We start from the raw sequence: 19,978 nt of genomic DNA, 5'->3' as shown, positions 1-19,978 counted from the left end.
TTCATTTGAGGGATAAGTTCATACTTTGGAAAAGTATTCAGCACATTGTTGTGACTGAAGTTTTATGGACAGTAAAAGATATTACACCAAAATTTAACATAAACGTCAAATTTCATGGCCATGATATACTCTTTGTATCCTTCTGTTCTGTCTGCCTTTCCTGTTTTCTAGTCTCTGCTTTCTGTGTTGTTTTTTTTCCAAAACCACTAAAAGTGATGAGAGAAGAGTTTTCCTTATCACATCATTTGTTTTTGTTCATATTTTCTTTTTTGTCTAGATTTCTGGTTAGAAGTTGCAGTTGTTAGAATTAGCCTACCAAAGATGTCATCTGAAAATTTTTTACTTCCCTTTTTAGTTATCTAATAAGGTAAAAATCTATTTTTTGTGTGTGTGTGTGTTTATTTTAGAAGTATAGTTGACTTACAATGTTAATTTCTGCTGTACAGCAAAGTGATTCAGTTATACATACATATATATTTTTATATTCTTTTCCATTATAGTTTATCATAGGATATTGAATATTGTTCCCTGTACTATACAGTAGGACCTTGTTGTTCACTCATCCTATATATAATAGTTTGCATCTGCTAATCCCAAACTTCTAAGCCATCTCTTCCTCAACCCCCTCCCAATTGGCAACCACAAGTCTGTTCTTTATGTCTGTGAGTCTGTTTCTGTTTTGTAGATAAGTTCATTTGTGTCATATGTTAGATTCCACATATAAGTGATATCATATGGTATTTGTCTTTCTCTTTCTGACTTTGCTTAGTATGATAATCTCTAGGTCCATCCATGTTGCTGCAAATGGCATTATTTCATTCTTTTTATGGCTGAGTAATACTCCACTGCATATATATATAACATCTTCTTTATCCATTCATCTGTTGATGGACGTTTAGGTTGTTTCCATGTCTTGGCTATTGTGAATAGTGCTGCTATGAACATAGGGGTGCATGTATCTTTTTGAATTATAGTTTTGTCTGGATACATGCCCATTAGTGGGATTGCTGGATCATATGATAACTCTATTTTTAGTTTTTTGAGGAACCTCCAGACTGTTTCCCATAGTGGCTGCCCCAATTTACATTCCCACCAACAGTGGGAGGGTTCCCTTTTCTCCGCACCTTCACCAACATTTGTTATTTGTATACTTTTTTGACGATGGCCATTCTGAATGGTATGAGGTGGTACATCATTGTAGTTTTGATTTGCATTTCTCTAATAATTAGCAATGTTGATCATCTTTTCATGTGCCTATTGGCCATCTGTATGTCTTCTTTGAAGAAATGTCTTGATCTTCTGCCCAGTTTTCAGTTGGGTTGTTTGGTTTTTTAATACTGAGTTGTGTGAGCTGTTCATATATTGGAAATTAGGCCCTTGTCAGTTGCATCATTTGCAAATATTTTCTCCCAGCCAGTAGGTTGTCTTTTCATTTTGTTTATGGTTTCCTTTGCAGTACAAAAGTTTGTAAGTTTGATCAGGTCCCATTATTTTTGCTTTTATTTCTGTTGCCTTGGGAGACTGACTAATAGAGTCAAATCTTGATTAACGAACGCCCTGGCAGTCCCTTTTGTGTGAATGCAGCCACATTAAAAAAAAATCATCTTCGTGAATCATGCACAAGAGCTATGAATCCATACGCCAACCACAGACCCCCTCCTAACTGGAGGTTAAACTCAAGTGCAGGCCGAGGACTGTCCCCTTCAGCCAAGACCTGACTTCCTCCTTCCTCATGTGACTGCTTTCTCTTTATAAATGAAGTACTATCCCTCTTTTCACTCCCCTCCTCCTTTCCAAATAAGACGTGTAGGTCATTTTTGTTATTTGAAAAGTTATCACCACTGTGCCTTTTCACTTAATATCTAGTTATGAAAGGAACATCTTTTTCCTATTCAGTTTAGGAAATTTTAGCACTCATTGAATGAGGGGCGAGGCAGGAGGGAAGAGGGTTACTCAAGGGGCCTGCACTTGGAGCCAAGAACTCCTCCTGACCCCCAGAGGGAGGCCCAAGTAGGAGGGCACTCGGGGGCCCTCTCCCTTCCGGCTCACCTCATTATTTTTCCTCTTATTTCTGCCAACTCTGGCGGCAAGCTCACCTCCAGGGACACGTTCTTTTTTCCTGCCTAAAGTGTGGGGAAAATGTCAGAGTTTTGTTGAAATAAAATTGGCCTTTGGAAGAAGCAGCATTTGCTAGGAGACTTAGGATGGGTGGGCCCCAAGGGGACTGCAGGGATCCCATTCCTGTGGTTTGGGGTCGTGACCTGGGGGTTCACGGCGTTGCCTCGAGGGGGAGGGAGCGCCGGGGTCCTGGGGCGCCGCGTGGGGAACCACCAGCTCGGTTCCGGGGCGCAGCTTCTCCCGGTGTCGTCCACATCGGATCAGATTCTCCCAGTGCTGCTTCCGAGCGCGTCCTGGCAGGGGGGTGGGTACGGTGGGGGAACAGAGACGCCTGGCCCAGAACAGACACGTGGGGGCCCGGGAGCTGCGTTTTATCTGATTCTCCGTGATTCCTCTGCTCCTGACCTTGAGCGACCGCTTGGGAGCCATGTGCGCGGCTGGGGTCTGGGGACGCAGGGACCACTCGCTCCCGTCGGACAGGGAAGCAGCGGGGCGGGGGAGCTCTGGCCTCGGTGGCGGGTCCCAGGCAGCAGGGTCCCCGCGGCGCCCCCAGGTTACTCTGTACAAGTCCTCTCCCCTCACCCTCAGCCCCATTTCCCCTTCCAAGAAAAGTATGGAAAATTAAGATTTCTCTTTGAAACGAAGCTCAACTGTCGACCTGCTTCCGAAGAATTTCAGGAACCCCACCCGCCAACCCCAGGGTCCCCTCGGGGCATAGCCCCCGAACCCAGCGCTGGACTCCGAGCGCCCCAGCCTCTGTGCGCACAGGCCTCTCCCCTGACAGACGCCGGGCTTAAGTGCCCCTAGCCCGGTGCCCAGTCACTGCGAGGGCTCCTTGACCACTCTCTCTAGCTCTCCTTGTGTCTGCTGTGGGAATGGCTGGACTTGTTTTTGTGTAAAATTTAATATGTTTGTATTAGACTCAGCTTCCTGTGATACTTAGAAAAAACTTTTAAGAACAAAATAAGTAAGATAGTGAGAAAATTAAGATGCTTTGGTGATTTACAAACTTGTGAAGTAGATTTATTTTAAATGTCACAAAACGCTTTAAAGAGCTCCAAGTAAATTTAAAAGGGGATCTACTGGATTTTTGCTAACTGCTAAAAAAAAAAAAATGTTTTCCTTAATTTCTTGTCCAAATATTTCAACTTATATTAACTGGTAGTTATTTCAGAGGAAGATGGGAACTCTGCAATCCTTAGTTTGTTATAATGTGTTTGTATTCAAATGTTTGGAGAAAAGATTAAAGGCAAACTTATGGCTTGGGAAGAAAGTAGTAGAGTGGTAACAATGGATTGTTTTCTAAACTGTCATCATTTTCTGGAATTACTGACATTAGCAACTCAGCAGGCATTTTACATCCAAAAGGATTTATTTTGATCTGCCACGCTTTACTGTGAGCTGCAACAGTAACCTCATAGCTGCTGTACTCCATGATTTGTTCCCTTCTGTTGTTTAAAAACAGGGGTTCTTTCAACTGCATAAGAGATGAATTCTATCATTAGAACTTTTACCATCAGGCTCAAGAAGTATATTTAAAACTCATTTCTTTCAGGAAACAGGTTTCAAGATCTAAGTCTTTTATTAAGATAAGTCACGGCCTTTTCAGTTTCTCCAGAAATACTCTATTTTTAATTCCCGAGGAAAACCACAGTAATAAAAACAAATTAACCTAATAGGTTATTTTCTTTCTTATGGCACCTATTTTTATTAATAGAATTCCAGCTTACAGATTTCTTACTATCTGTTTAGTTAAAGCAATCATTGGTAACATTTTACAGTATTTTATAAAGAACTTTATATATATATATAAATATGTCTGTTTATAAAATCATGGACTGATTTTTTTAACATCCTTATAGGAGTATAATTGCATTACTATAAAGAAATTTTAAGGTAAAACTTTTTGGACCTTTGCAGCAGCTCTGTGTGATCTTCTTAGTGATGCTGTTCTGCATTATCGAGCCCTTGTCCTTCCTAAGGGACACAGAGGGCAGAGCGAGCAGATGTTACCCAGCGTCAGACAGCAGAGCCAGACTTGCTGCACAACCTCCCTCCCCATGACGTCCTCTTTTAACTGTTCCTCTGGTAAACTCAATACTGTTTTCCCTTGGAGCGTGTGTTTAAAAAGAAATCCTAGATGCGTTCAAACATTACTGCTCACTCTCTATTTTCTGCTTTTGAATGACTCATTCCCATGCTTGATGAAGCTCAATTTTTTAAAAAACACCCCAAGTATTCATTGCACAGACTTCCATGCCTGGGGAAATGCAATGTGGAAACTGAACCTAAGACCATTTTAAATAAACATATGAGTTTTTATATGGTACTGCTTATTTAATTATTTAATGCTTCTGATTTATGTAATAGTGCCAGCCCCATTTATGTAATGGAGCCAAGCTCAGCACCCTCACCTGAAAATGAAGGATATTTCTTTACTTTACTTCTGAATGTAAGACTCCATCAGTATAGGATAAAGTGTAGCCTAAAAATATAAATGTGCTGTATTCTATTCCATTCCACATCCTTTGATTCCAAGTTAAGAACCACTAGGTGAATTTGCCTCTAGCTCTAACATTCTGTTTTTAAATCAAATGTCGGGCGACATTGTGGTATGTGGTATTTTTCTCTAATAAATCAACTGCTATAGGTGGATTGTAGTTAGCTTTCTAAATCTTTGTTTAAATTGTGTGTTTTCTCCCCCACCCAGAGTAAAAGAAGCTGAAGAGGTATGTAGGCAGAAAAAGGGAAAATCACTTTATAAAATAAAACCAAGACATGACTCTGGAATTGTAAGTATTTACTCTGTTTTTTTAACTTGTGATTTTCTTTGGCTTTTAAGCACTCTTTTCTCAATATATACAAATTCATCTAATAATATTTTAATTATTTTCCTCTTAAGTTTGAACAAATAATGAGCCTCTGACTTAAAGAATCTCCTTTTCCTTCTGCCTTTAATCAGGCCCCAAAGGCTAAAAGAATCTCAGCATTCAGCATTCAAAGACTAACAATTAAGATAAATCCACTGAGGGGGTGCACGTATGTGTGTGGGGTTGCTGGCAGGGTTGGGGGCCATCGTTCACTTTCCTCATCACACACGGATCACAGCACAGCTGTTGTAATTGGATGAGCACCCTTGGGATCTAACACATGAAATGCCAGGTGCATTGTTGTCCTTTGCCGGGACCAGGGCTCAGGCTCTGCGGAGTCGGCTGCCCAGCAGCTGTCAGCCCACAGCCCGAGTGTAACAAGCCAAGGTGTTACCTCTTTGTCCGCTCTCCCCTTCAAAATAAAACGCCAAGTTGTGCCCCCAGAGAGGAAAGGGTGGTGGAAATGACGAGTTTTCCCTTGTGGTACTGTCAGTGTTTAGTTGAGTGTTCGAGGGGTTGTCATTTGATCCCACAGAGTAAGTAAATGATGATGTTTTAGGCCTTAAAATAGGAGCAGTTTGAATTGAGTTAGTCTCATATAGTCTAAATGGAAGATATTCAAATAACCCAAATTGGAATACCGTTTAACAGCTTTATTTAGAAAAAAGTTAGAAATTATATCTTCATTTAAAAGATTTTCCTTTCAGTTTCTCTGTATAAAAATCTTACGTAACAACAAGTATTTTATTATGGTTTGGTTTATGTTCTGTCTTTTTGATGAAAGTACAATCTTAAAGTACATGTATAGAATGAGCAGGAAGTTATTTATTAACCACAATTATGGAATTATAAGGATAGAAAAGAGTTAAATCACATTAACCATGAGATGAAGCCTCGATTCAATTTTCATATTTATGTATTTGCACACATAAATATGAGAAAATGAAAAAGGTGACCTGGTATTCTTTCATGTTGATTAGAAGCTAAATTTTCAAAACTTTTGTCCTCAAAAACATTCAGTGATTTGTCTTAGTGAAAATTCTAAAAGATAAAAGAGATTCTACTTCTATTTTATTCCTTTATCACCTTGTGTATCTTTAACCTTTTTTCAAAGAATTTGATCCAAATGAAAAGACCTTGTTTGGGTTATTCTAAACGCCATACATTTTTAAAGTTCTTCCTTCTAACTATAACTCTTCCCTGGTGCATTTATTTTCAGAAAGCGAAAATAAGCATGAAAACCTGAACAAAGAAAAGCAGAAAGAAAATGAGTCCCTGCAGCCACTTCCACAGAATTCAGCCGACCAAGGGCAGGAAGGAAACTCATCATTTTGATCACTTTTCTTCTTGGCCTCTTGCATAATCTTTGTGTTTTCCAGACAGTTCACTGATTGTTGAATTCTACTGTATATTAAAAAAAAAAAGAAAGGAAAAAAAGCAAAAGCAGTAGGCCAGTGGAGAATGTGACACCTTTTCTTTTTGTAAAAGTTTATGGTATTTTACCGATAGACCAAAACAGCATGTGTAAGAGGCAGTATCTGCATTAATTCTGAACATGCTAAACAGTAACCTTCAATATAATGATGTGCAAATAGCCCTGTCACAGTGAAACACGTTCCGTTCTACTGACGACCAGTACTCCACATCACTGCATTTACAGTTATGGTTAAAATGTTATTTCTAGTGAATTGTTTGTATCAGTTTCACGTCTACATATAAATTTTCTATTTTGAAATTGAAGTACCATTTATATATGTCATAGTCAAGGCTTTCCCAGCTCTTGGGTTGGTCTCTGTAACTATATATTTGTGAAAGAAGATTTTCATTTTTTTTTACTCATCAGATAATGAATAGAAAAGAATATAGCAAAAGGAAAACCATTCCTATAAATCATTTAAAATAGGCAGGAATCAGAAATGAGGGTGTTTATCAACTATGTCCTTTGGGACCTTACACAAAGCCAATCTGCAGCAAAGGTCAATTAAACCAAAGCTGTGCCTCTCTGTACTTTTACCATTGCCCTTCACAAAGAAAATGACACAATTTTAAGGAATTTAAATAAATGATGCTCATAAAATTGCCAAACGTGACTAACTGGTGGCAAAAAAAGAGTAACTTTTAGATGGATTGGCATCTACCTAGAACTTGTTACTTAAACCCAGCTGCCTGAGTATTGTGACCTGATTGGGGTTGTCTTTATGTGTTATGGCAGTTGATTAAAAACTATGAAATGAGCATGCAAGGATTTATGATCTAAAGGCACCTAGGAAAAGATTTTATTTTAGATTGAGAGGAAAAAAGTAAATCTTCCACTCTCTATGAAAGTATTTTAAAATCAGCTCCTGATGCGTTGTGATGGTTTTGTCTAACATTAATAGATATTTTTAAAAATTCTTTTAATGATATGTTTTGGGGTACAGCTGTGAATAAAGGGGAGAATGTGTTGCTAATGTAAACCAATCATGGAATCAACTTAAAAAGAAACTCTGAATCATAACTATGTTTGTATTTATGTAGAGTACGGTCCTTAGCTTTCAGTCTGTAGTCGACATGCACAGACACAGTAGTGGCTATCGGGTTGCTGTTCTGCTGTTCTCCTATCTCCTTCGGCCCCTCCATGTGTACATGACTTTCTTCAATGATATAATAGGGCATTTAACAGAGATCGCTATGTGCAATACTGTATTTAGTGTTTCTATTTTAATTTTTCTAGGATGTTAATTTATATGAAAATAAAATGAATAATAAAAGAGTTCTGTGCCTATTGTGTATGTATCACCTAAAGATACTTGCAAAATACTTACCATGAGGGTGGAATTAAGTTAGATCGTCTATGTCTGAAGATCCTTTTTAATTATTATTAATTTTTAAAAAATAAATCTATTTTATTTATTTTTATTTTTGGCTGTGTTGGGTCTTCGTTGCTGCGCATGGGCTTTCTCTAGTTGCGGCGAGCGGGGCTACTCTTCGTTGTGGTGCACAGGCTTCTCATTGTGGGTACTTCTCGTTGCAGAGCACGGGCTCTAGGCACACGGGCTTCAGTAGTTGTGGCACATGGTCTCAGTAGTTGTGGCTCGCAGGCTTTAGAGCACAGACTCAGTAGTTGTGGCAGACATGGCATGTGGGATATTCCCAGGCCAGGGCTCATGTTCCCTGCATTGGCAGGCGGATTCCTAACCACTACGCCACCAGGGAAGCCCCCTATTATTAATTTTTATTGGAGTATGGTTGCTTTACAATGTTGTATTAGCCTTCACTGCACACACAAAAAAATGAAACAACCATACACATAAAGATATCCCCTCCCTTTTGGACTTCCCTCCCATTTAAGTTACCACAGTGCATTAGGTAGAGTTCCCTGTGCTATACAATATGTTCCCATCAGTTGTCTATTTTATACATACTATCAATAATGTATATGTATGAATCCCAGTCTCCCAACTCTTCCCACCCCATCCCTTTCCCCCTTGGTATCCATGCATTTGTTCTCTACATCTGTGTCTCTTTCTGCTTTGCAAATAAGATCATCTATACCATTTTTCTAGATTCTACATATGTGTTATTATACGATATTTGCTTTTCTCTTTCTGACATACTTCACTCTGTATGACACTCTAGGTCCATCCGCGTCTCTGCAAATGACCCAACTTCATTCATTTTTATGGCTGAGTAATATTCAATTGTATGTATATACTACATCTTCTTTATTCATTACTCTGTTGATGGACATTTAGGCTGCTTCCATGACCTGGCTATTGTAAATAGTGCTGCTATGAACATTGGGGTGCATGTGTTTTTTTGAATTATGGTTTTCTCTGGGTATATGCCCAACAGTGGGATTGTTGGGTCATATGGTAGTTCTATTTTTAGTTTTTTAAGCAACCTCCATACTGTTCTCCATAGTGTCTGTATTAATTTACATTTCCACCAACAGTGCAGGAGGGTTCCCTTTTCTACACACCCTCTCCAACATTTATTGTTTGTAGGTTTTTTGTTGATGGCCATACTGACTGGTGTGAGATGATACCTCATTGTAGTTTTGATTTGCATTTCTCTAATAATTAGTGATGTTGAGCATCTTTTCATGTGTTTGTTGGCCATCTGTATGTCTTCTTTGGAGAAATGTCTATTTAGGTCTTGAAGATCTTTAACGTTTCTTATTTCAGGCTTAACAGTTGTTAGTAGTGAAGTATTTAATGAATGTTGGTCTTTAGAGATAACATAATCATTGTGCTACATCAAAACATTTTTAAAATTATTTCCTTATGCAATTTTAAGGAAGAAGTATTTCCCACTTATGGACACCAATGCATTAATATCTGAGAAGTCTTTTTTCTAAAAGTTAGAAATTTTATGCAAAAATTCATCTGATACAGATTAAGTGGTGATGGGTTATTGGAAGATGATAAAGCAGAGGACATTTTGGTACGAAGAGATGGATGTAGACAGGGAAATAGAAGGAATAAAATAGAAGCATTATGCTAATGGAAAAGCATGAAAAGACTTTCTTCATAAATAATCTTTGCATTTAGGTCTGATCTAATTTTTCATCACCTGTACACTGGCTTGTCATCTCCTTTGTGCCAAGGCCTGGTGCTAACTAATAACCGACATTTTAAAAGGAGAATATGGAGGGAGGGTGAAATGGGTAAAATGCCAACTGTATGATGATGGACAGAATCTAAACTTTTGGCAGTGAGCAGGCTGTAGTGTGTACATAAGTCGACATACAGTGTACACGTGAGAGTTATGTAATATTATAAATCAGTGTTAGCACAATAAAAAATAATTTAAAAAACTATAAAGGAAAAGAACTAAATGTCAAGTTGGGGGGAAAACGTGTAAAGCAACAATTAAAACTCATTGTAATGTCCAGTTCAAAGAGTGCAGAGTGCTAAATGCAGAGGCATGAGGAAGAGGTGAGTGCAGGGGAGAAGAGGAGGCCCTGTAGGCACCGGGAGCCTCACTTCTCTCAGACCTGGAACCAGGCGAGACTCAGGAGCAGGGCAGCCGCAGAAAGGGACTTTGTGCTGGGAGCTAAGGTAAGTTTATTACGGCTCGGAGGCTGGATGCCTGGAGTCCCGGGCGGGCGGGCAGCGGCGCTGACGTCACCCGGGAGCCTGTTTCAAGGGAGGTCTTAAACGTTCCAAATGGGAGTTTGGCGGACGTGAGGCGACCTTTCTAAGGAAGGGAAGGGCTGAGGAAAAAGCGTGGAACACCGAGGCCGAAGAGCCCGCCACCGCGTGGAAAAGTCGGCCCCGCAGAGAACAGGAGGAGGCGAGAGGCCGAGGCCGAAGGCTTCCACCACGCCGGCGTCGTGCAGCGGAGCCAGGGAACCAGCCTGCACTGGCGACCGGACCCGGTTCCGGTGACCTGGCCCTCCCTGCGCCAGCGTGGGGACGGGGCGGAAACCGGCGTGAAGAAAGGCGCGGGGAGGCCTGAGACGCCCCTCCGTGAGGGCCGGGAACAGGGGCGGGTCACAGTGACAGGCCGGCCTCAGGGCTGTTACTCGGCAGCCTGGCTCCGAGCATCAGTGAGGCGGCACGGGATCGGCGACCCTCAGGTTCCTGCAGAACCGCCTCTGCCGCGCCCTCCAAGAAAAGCAGCTGGGGGTCTTTACCCCTTAACCGGCTTCATTTCTTCTCAGCGCCTATCACCGCCTGACTGACGTCATGCAGTTGAAGTGGGGGCGGGGCAGGCGCGAGCTGTAGCCATTGGCCGGTGCTGCGGGCCCCATCCCTCCCACTTCTGTATAGAAGGAGCCCCAGCCGGGACTGAGGGGAAATGGCTTTCTGAGGTGCTGATCGGCCATCTTCTCGGTGGGCTAGCTTTCCGATTAAAGTCGTTATTCCTTCTTCCAGCAACTCGTCTCGGGGCGTATTGGCCCTTCATGCGGGAGCAGAAGGAGCTTGGGCTCGGTAACGTCCTGTTCCTCTGGTCTGTGCATCTGCTTTTTTGGCCAGTTCTACACTGTTTTGGTGACCGTTGCTTGGCAATACTGTCTGAAGTAAGAGTGTGAGACGCCTCCAGCCTGTTCTTCTTTGTGAGGATCACTTTGGCTATTTGGGGTCCTTTGTGTTTCCACACAAGTATTAAGAGCATTTGCTCTATTTCTGTGAAAAATACCGTAGGAAGTTAGGCAGAGATTGCATTCACAGTGTACATTGCTTTGGGAAGAATGGACATTTTAAAAATACGAGTTCTTCCATTCCATGAGCATGGGATATCTTTCCATTTATTTGTGTCTTCTTCATTTTCTTCATCAATGTCTGGAAGTGTTCAGTGTGCAGGTCTTTCAACTCCTTGGTTAAATGTATTCCTTGGTAGTTTGTTCTTTTTGATGCTGTTGTCAATTGGATGGTTTATGTTCTGTTTCTGATGGTTTGGTTTTTGTGTTTAGAAGAGAAATTGATTTTTGTGTATTGATTTTGTAACTTTACGGAATTCATGTATTAGACTAATGGTGTTTTGATGGAATGATGTAGAAAATTGGGACTCCTCGAAAATCCCACTGTTTCTATCACATCCAGGTCATCCATAACATGGAAGACATAGTGGCTCCTACTAGCATCTAACAGAGTGCCTTTCAATTCCTTGTGGGCTCATACAGGGGTGATTAGGTTCACGACTTTGTGTGAAGTGGATCTGGGTAACAAGGCTTGGCTTCTATAAGGAAGTGTGACATTTTCTCTGCTTTTCTGGTGTGGGATTGACACGGTGTTTTGGAAAGTGAGTTACTATCCAGTAATTTCAAACATACAGAAAACTTGCAATAGCAAAACAAAGTCCTGTATATCTGCCTGCTCAGATTTCCCAGCTGTCCTTGCTTTCCTGCACTTGCCACTTCACACAAAATACGCCAGTGCATTTTACCCAAAACGGCCACTCTTCTAGGGAACCAGCATGTAACCTCCAAATGAGGAAATTATGATGGTTTCCATGTTACAGTCCAATCCACAGGCCCACTTCAAATTTCACCAGCTGCTCCAACTCTAGGGAAATATCTTTTCCCATTCTGATCCAGTTTTATTTTCCTGGAACTATGACTGATACTTTCCTTCATTTTCACAACCTTGATGGATTTAAAGCACACAAGATGAGTATGATCTGAGCGACGTTTTCTGTATTGTAACGTGTATCAGTACTTCATTCATTGTGTGCATGTATGTGTGTGTGATTATACAGATCATTTACCATTTAAGCCTTTTTAAGTACACCATTCTATAGTATTAACCACACTCACATTGTTGTACAAATATCTTACCCATCCATATTCAGAACTTTTCTATTTTCACCAGTGAATCTGTGTACCCATTAAAGACGAATTCTCCTCAGTCCCTGGCAAAAATATTCTACTTTCTGCCTTTGAATTTGACTTCTACGGGTACTTCATATAGGTGGAATCATGTCATTTTGTTCTGTTTGTGACAGGATTTTTCACTTATTATAATGACTTCAAGGTTCATGTATGTGGTAGCACGTGTCAGAATGTCCTTCGTTTTTCAGCCTGAATTCCATTCATCTGTGTGTATACAACCACATTTAGTTTATCCACTCATCCATCAATGGACAGTTGGGTTGCTTGCACCTTTTGCTATTGAGGTGAATGCTGATCTGAAGAAGGGTATACCCATATCTGTTCCAGTCCCTGCTTTCAATGTTTTAGGTGTATACACTGATGTGGAATTGGTGGATCATAGGTTAATTCTATGTTGAAGTTTTTGAGGAACAGGAACACTGTTTTCCATAGAGGCTGCACCATTTCACTTGATTCCTTTTATGGCAGAATAATAGGGCAATTTATGGATCAACCCTATGTTGTTTATCCATTTACCCATCGGTGGGCATTTGCACCATTTCTACCTTTTGTCTCTTGTGAACAGCACAGCTATCTATACATGTACACATGTTTTCAATTCTTTGGGGTATATATCTAGGAGTGGAGTTGTTGAGCTGTATTGTAACTGTATATTCACATCATAAACATAGGTTGCATCCTTTTCAGTTTCCACAAGTAGTGTTTAAAGTTTCCAGCTTCTCTGCATTGTTGTCAACATTTGTTATTTTTGTACTTATTTTTTTAATTAATTAATTTTATTTTTGGCTCCATTGGATCTTTGATGCTGCACGCAGGCCCTCTCCAGTTGTGGCGAGCGGGGGCCACTCTTCATGCAGTGCGCGAGCCTCTCACTGCGGTGGTTTCTCTTGTTGCAGAGCACAGGCTCCAGGCACGCGGGCTTCAGTAGTTGTGGCATGCGGGCATCAGCTGTTGTGGCTCACAGGCTCTAGAGCGCAGGCTCAGTAGTTGTGGTGAACGGGCTTAGTTGCTCTGTGTCATGTGGGGTCTTCCCAGACCAGGAATCGACCCCGTGTCCCCTGCATTGGCAGGCGGATGCTTAACCACTGTGCCACCAGGGAAGTCCCAACATTTGTCATTTTTATTTTTTTGCAGTACGCAGGCCTCTCACTGTTGTGGCCTCTCCCATTGCGGAGCACAGGCTCCAGACGCGCAGGCTCAGCGGCCATGGCTCACGGGCCTAGCCGCTCCGCGGCATGTGGGATCTTCCCGGACCGGGGCATGAACCCGTGTCCCCTGCATCGGCAGGCGGACTCAACCACTGCGCCACCAGGGAAGCCCACATTTGTTATTTTTAAATTTTCTTGATAATAACCATTTTAGAGTGTGTGAGGAGTTATTGCATTGTGGTTTTAATTTGCATTTCCCTCCTATCTTGTCAACTGCTTGGTGACCATTTGCATGTCTTGTGTGGAGAAGAGATGATTTGAGTCCTTTGTCCATATCTAAAATTGGGTTGTCAGTCTGTGTTGATGAGTGGTAAAAGTTCTTGATATATACTAAATAAAGACTCATCAGATATATAATGTGGAAGTATTTTCTTTCATTCCGTGGGCTGTCTTTTCACTTTCTGTATTGCATCTTTTGATGCACAAAGATTTTCAATTTTGAGGAAATCCAATTTTGTTTTTTTCATTTTGTTGCTTGTGCCTTGCTGTCAGATCTAAGGAACCACTGCTAAATCCAAGGTTAGGAAGGTTTATCCCCATGTTTTATTGGAGAGTTTATACAGTCATGCCTCAGTGTCTGTAGGGGACTGGTTCCAGGACACCATGCAGATACCAAAATTCACAGATGCTCAAGTCTCTTATAATAAATGGTTTGGTATTTGCAAATAACCTAGGCACATCTTCCTGTATACTTTAAATCATCTCTAGGTTACTTATAATAACTAATACAATATAAATGCTGTATAAATGTTGTAAATACAATATAAATGCTATGTAAATAGTTGCTGGTTTGTGGCAAATTCAAGTTTTTCTTTTTGAAACACTTTCAGATATTTTTTTCTTATATTTTTGATCTGGAGTTGGTTGAATCCGTGGATGTGGAACCCTTGGATACAAGGGGCTGACTGAAATTTTACTTTTTACATTTAAGCCTTTTATGTATTTTGAGATACTTTTTAGTATGTGGCATGAGGTAAGGGTCAAGTTTCATTCTGCTGCATGTGGATAGCCAATTGCCTAGCAGCACCATTTGTTGAAAATACCATTTCCCTGCAATTTGGTGCTGTGGACTGTTGTGTAAAGTCAGTTCATCATAGATGGATGGTGTATTTCTTGGATCTCCATTCAATTCCATCTGTCTATATGTTTTTATTTGTTGTTGTTGATGTTTTGGCCATGCCATGCAGCTTGTAGGATCTTAGTTCCCGGACCAGGGATTGAACCCGTGCCCTTGCAGTGGAAGCACGGAGTCTTAACCACTGGACCACCAGGGAAGTCCGCATCCATCTATATGTATATCTTCATGCCAGCATCACAGTGTGTTCCCACACAGTGGGGAAGTGTGCACCTCCAACTTTTATTTCCTTTGCAAAAATTGTCTTGGCTCTTTGGGGTCTCTTGAAATCCCCTATTTTGGGGTGTCCTATCCTGCTCCGCTTTACATGGGTATACCCCGATTTGCTTATGCATTCATCTGAAGACAATAAGGTTTAGACATTATAAGTCTAAATGATTCCTTTAAGGTTTAGACATTATAAGTAGAGTTCCGTGCATAATAGCATCCTTGTTTCTGTTTGCATATAGATTAGTAGTGCCATTGTGTGAAAACTGGAAGCATGATGGGTGGATCTTAAGGTGTGAAAATTGTTTGGCTTGGAAAATACTGCCAAACTGTATCTCAAGAGGCCGTGTGTGCGTTCCATCAGCAATGGAGAGTTGCTGTTGTTCCTCACCCTCCAGTGATCTCTATCGTCAATGTGTGAGGAGCTAGGCAGTTCTAACTGGGGTGTAGATCTGTCTTGTTGTTTTACTTTGTGATTCCCTGAGGGTATACGGTGCTGATCCAATTTTTGTCCACTTATTATCTGTATATCTTCTCTGACCAGGTGTCTTTTTCGACCTTTACCCAGTTTTTTATGCAGCTGTTTGTTTTATAGTTCTTTGTGTAATGTGAGTACAAATTCTTTATCAGATATGTGTTTTGTAAATATTTCTCTCTCAGTTTTTTTGCTTGTCTTTTAGTTTTCTGAATAAGATACTTAACCAAGTAGAAATTTTTTAATTTTATAAAGTACATGTTACTAATTTTTTCTTTTTGTGTGTGGGCTGTGCGTGTTGTGTGTTAAAAGTCAAAGCTCATGATCTATGTGACCAAACCCATGGCCATGTAGGTTTTCTTCTATTTTTTTTATACTGTTCGTAGTTTTCTATTTTGAATTTGCCTGTGGACAATGTTGAATGACTTTTGGTGTAAGTTGTAAAGTTTGCATCTACATTCAGTTCATTGCATATGGTTTCTAATTGTTCTATATCTATTTTTCTAGAAGTCTGGGGATCTTTGCCTGCATCTGTTTGGACTTCCAAAATGTAGTTGTTTCAGCAGGATGGCCAGCAGGGATCTAGGCCTCCACTGAACTGTGGGCAGGTGCAGCCTGCATATCACAGTTAGCAGCCAGAGGTTGACAAGCCCACCACTCTTTCCACAGCAGTGCCTGTCTGTTCTGCCCGAAGTCTTGGCTCTGTGCACAGCTGACAGGAGCCTGGTCTCCTCAGGACCTACTGGGGATTTGGCCTTGGGACAACTTGGGGCTGCGTTCACATTGAGAGGAGCTCATTTTCCTCAGGACCAGCTGGGAAGGGCCACCATGGGAAGAAAAGATGAGGAAAAAGTGGGGAGAAGTATCTTGTGTGTGGCTGACTGCTGGGAGGGGGTCTGTCTTCAGCAGAAAATTGTGGGTTTTAGTGAGTTTTGTGTGCAGTGTTGATGGTGTCCAGTGTCCTTCTTTGGCTTGTGGTGTTCTGTTTTCCAGGTGATTTATTGAAGGGACTGTCCTTTCCCTGGTGTACGTCCTTTGCAGCTTTGTCATCAGCTAACTCACCACATACGTGTGGGTTTATTCCTGCATTCTGTCTTCTATTCATCTGGCTCATGTGCCTCTTTTGTGCCATTTCAACATGGTTTGCTTATGTAGCTTTGTAATATGGTTTAAGACATGCAATGAGTTTCCTCCAGCTGCTGTTCTCCTTTCTCAGGATTCCCTTGGCTGTTTGGGGTCCTACATGGTTCCATACAAATGTCAAGATTGTTTGTTCAGTTTCTGTGAAAAATGATATTGGGAGGGAGAGGACTGAGGTTCGTGGCGTGAACACAGCCTGCGGGGTTAGTCCACCATGGCTGGCTGGGAGGGAGTCTGGGGAAATGTCTGGACCTGCCGAAGAGGCAAGAGACTTTTTCTTCCCTCTTTGTTTCCTGGTGCACGAGGAGAGGGGATTAAGAGCACTGCTTAAAGGAGCTCCAGAGTTGGGCGTGAGCTGCGGCTAAAAGCACGGACCACAGAGATGGTCATGAGATGCTAAGGCTGCTGCTGCCACCACCAAGAAGCCTGTATGCGAGCACAGATCACTATCCACACCCCCCTTCCAGGGACCCTGTGCAGCCCACCACTGCCAGGGTCCCGGGATCCAGGGACAACTTCCCCAGGAGAATGCATGGCACACCTCAGGTTGGTGCAATGTCACGCCAGCCTCTACTGCTGCAGGCTTGCCCCGCACTCCATGCCCCTCCCTCCCGCTGGCCTGAGTGAGCCAGAGTCCCCGAAGCAGCTGCTCCTTTAACCACGTCCTGTCTGAGCAAAGAACAGACGCCCTCTCTTGACCTACACGCAGAGGTGGGGCCAAATCCAAAGCTGAGCCCCTGGGAGCTGTGAGAACAAAGAAGAGAAAGGGAAATCTCTCCCAGAAGCCTCAGGAGCAGCAGATTAAAGCTCCACAATCAACCTGATGTAGCCTGCATCTGTGGAATACATGAATAGACAACGAATCATCCCAAATTGAGAAGGTGGACTTTGAGAACAAGATTTATGATTTTTTCTTATTTTTGTGAGTGTGTATGTGTATGCTTCTGTGTGAGATTTTTTATGTATAGCTTTGCTTCCACCATTGGTCCTAGGGTTCTATCTGTCCTTTTCTTAAAAAAAAATTTTCTCTTAATAATTATTTTTATCTTAATAACTTTATTATACTTTATCTTACTTTATTTTATTTTACTTTATCTTCTTTCTTTTTTTCCTTCCTTCCCTCCTTCCTTCCTTCCTCCCTCCCTCCCTCCCTCCCTCCTTTCTTCCTTTCTACTTCTACTAATTCTTTCTTTCTAATTTTTCTCCATTTATTCTGAGCCGTGTGAATGAAAGGCTCTTGGTGTTGCAGCCAGGAGTCAGTGCTGTGCCTCTGAGGTGGGAGAGCCAAATTCAGGAAACTGGTTCACAAGAGACCTCCCAGCTCCACATAATATCAAATGACGAAAATCTACCAGAGATTTCCATCTCAACACTGGCACTCAGCTTTACTCAACGACCAGCAAACTACAGTGCTGGACACCCTATGCCAAACAACTAGCAAGACAGGAACAACCCCTCCCATTAGCAGAGAGGCTGCCTAAAATCATAATAAGTCCACAGACACCCCAAAACACACCACCAGATGTGGACCTGCCCACCAGAAAGAAAAGATCCAGCCTCATCCACCAGAACACAGACACTAGTCCCCTCCATGAGGAAGCCTACACAACCCACTGAACCAACCTTAGCCACTGGGGACAGACACCAAAAAAAAAAAACGGGAACTATGAACATGCTGCCTGCAAAAAGGAGACCCCAAGCACAGTAAGATAAGCAAAATGAGAAGACAGAAAAACACACAGCAGATGAAGGAGCAAGATAGAAACCCACCAGACCTAACAAATGAAGAGGAAATAGGAGGTCTACCTGAAAAATAATTCAGCATAATGATAGTTAAGATGGCCCAAAATCTTGGAAATAGAATAGACAAAATGCAAGAAACATTTAACAGGACCTAGAAGAAATAAAGGTGAAACAAACAATGATGAACAATGCAATAAATGAAATGAAAAATACTCTGGATGGGATCAATAGCAGAATAACTGAGGCAGAAGAACGGATAAGTGACCTGGAAGATAAAATAGTGGAAATAACTACTGCAGAGAAGAATAAAGAAAAACGAATGAAAGGAACTGAAGAGAGTCTCAGAGACCTCTGGGACAACATTGAATGCACCAACGTTCGAATTATAGGAGTTCCAGAAGAAGAAGAAAAAAGAAAGGGACTGAGAAAATATTTGAAGAGATTATAGTTGAAAACTTCCCTAATATGGGAAAGGAAATAGTTAATCAAGTCCAGGAAGCACAGAGAGTCCCATACAGGATAAATCCAAGGAGAAATACGCCAAGACACATATTAATCAAACTGTCAAAAATTAAAAACAAAGAAAGCATATTAAAAACAGCAAGGGAAAAACAACAATTAACACACAACGGAATCCCCATAAGGTTAACAGCTGATCTTTCAGCAGAAACTCTGCAAGCCAGAAGGGAGTGGCAGGACATACTGAAAGTGATGAAGGAGAAAAACCTGCAACCAAGATTACTCTACCCAGCAAGGATCTCATTCAGATTTCATGGAGAAATTAAAACCTTTACAGACAAGCAAAAGCTGAGAGAGTTCAGCACCACCAAACCAGCTTTACAACAAATGCTAAAGGAACTTCTCTAGGCAAGAAACACAAGAGAAGGGAAAGACCTACAAAAACGAACCCAAAACAGTTTAGAAAATGGGAATAGGAACATACATATCAATAATTACCTTAAATGTAAATGGACTAAATGCTCCCACCAAAAGACACAGATTGGCTGAATGGATACAAAAACAAGATCCATATATATGTTGTCTACAAGAGAGCCACTTCAGACCTAGAGACACATACAGACTGAGAGTAAGGGGATGGAAAAAGATACTCCATGCAAATGGAAACAAAAAGAAAGCTAGAGTAGCAATTCTCATATCAGCAAAATAGACTTTAAAATAAAGACTATTAAAAGAGACAAAGAAGGACACTACATAATGATCAAAGGATTGATCCAAGAAGAAGATATAACAATTGTAAATATTTATGAACCCAACATAGGAGCACCTCAATACATAAGGCAAAAACTAACAGCCATAAAAGGGTAAATCAACAGTAACACAGTCATAGTACGGGATTTTAACACCCCACTTTCACCAATGGACAGATCATCCAAAATGAAAATAAATAAGGAAACACAAGCTTTAAATTATACTTTAAACAAGATGGACTTAATTGATATTCATAGGATGCTCCATGCAAAAACAACAGAATACACATTTTTCTCAAGTGCTCATGGAACAATCTCCAGGATAGATCATATCTTGGGTCACAATTCAAGCCTTGGTAAAATTAATAAAAGTGAAATTGTATCAAATATCTTTTCCGACCACAATGCTCTGAGACTAGATATCAATTACATGAAAAGATCTGTAAAAAATACAAACACATGGAGGCTAAACAATACACTACTTAATAACTAAGTGATCACTGAAGAAATCAAAGAGGAGACAAAAAAAAAGAGGAGATAAAGAAATACCTAGAAA

The 19,978-nt window shown here is 41.1% G+C and overlaps 1 protein-coding gene across 1 annotated transcript in view; it reads left to right on the top strand.

Annotated features, from left to right (window-relative positions):
* Positions 1-7,738, top strand: part of FMN2 (formin 2) — a 312,579-nt gene extending 304,841 nt beyond the window's left edge. Inside the window, exons 17-18 of the mRNA XM_060126886.1 lie at positions 4,829-4,910; positions 6,208-7,738. Coding sequence (XP_059982869.1) covers positions 4,829-4,910; positions 6,208-6,234 — 109 coding nt within the window. The 3' untranslated portion in view covers positions 6,235-7,738. The remainder of the gene's footprint in view (positions 1-4,828; positions 4,911-6,207) is intronic.
* The last annotated feature ends 12,240 nt before the right edge of the window (positions 7,739-19,978 follow it).

Source organism: Lagenorhynchus albirostris, chromosome 16 (assembly GCF_949774975.1).
Source record: "Lagenorhynchus albirostris chromosome 16, mLagAlb1.1, whole genome shotgun sequence".
NCBI lineage: Eukaryota > Metazoa > Chordata > Mammalia > Artiodactyla > Delphinidae > Lagenorhynchus > Lagenorhynchus albirostris.
This window is presented reverse-complemented; position numbering and strand designations above follow the sequence as displayed.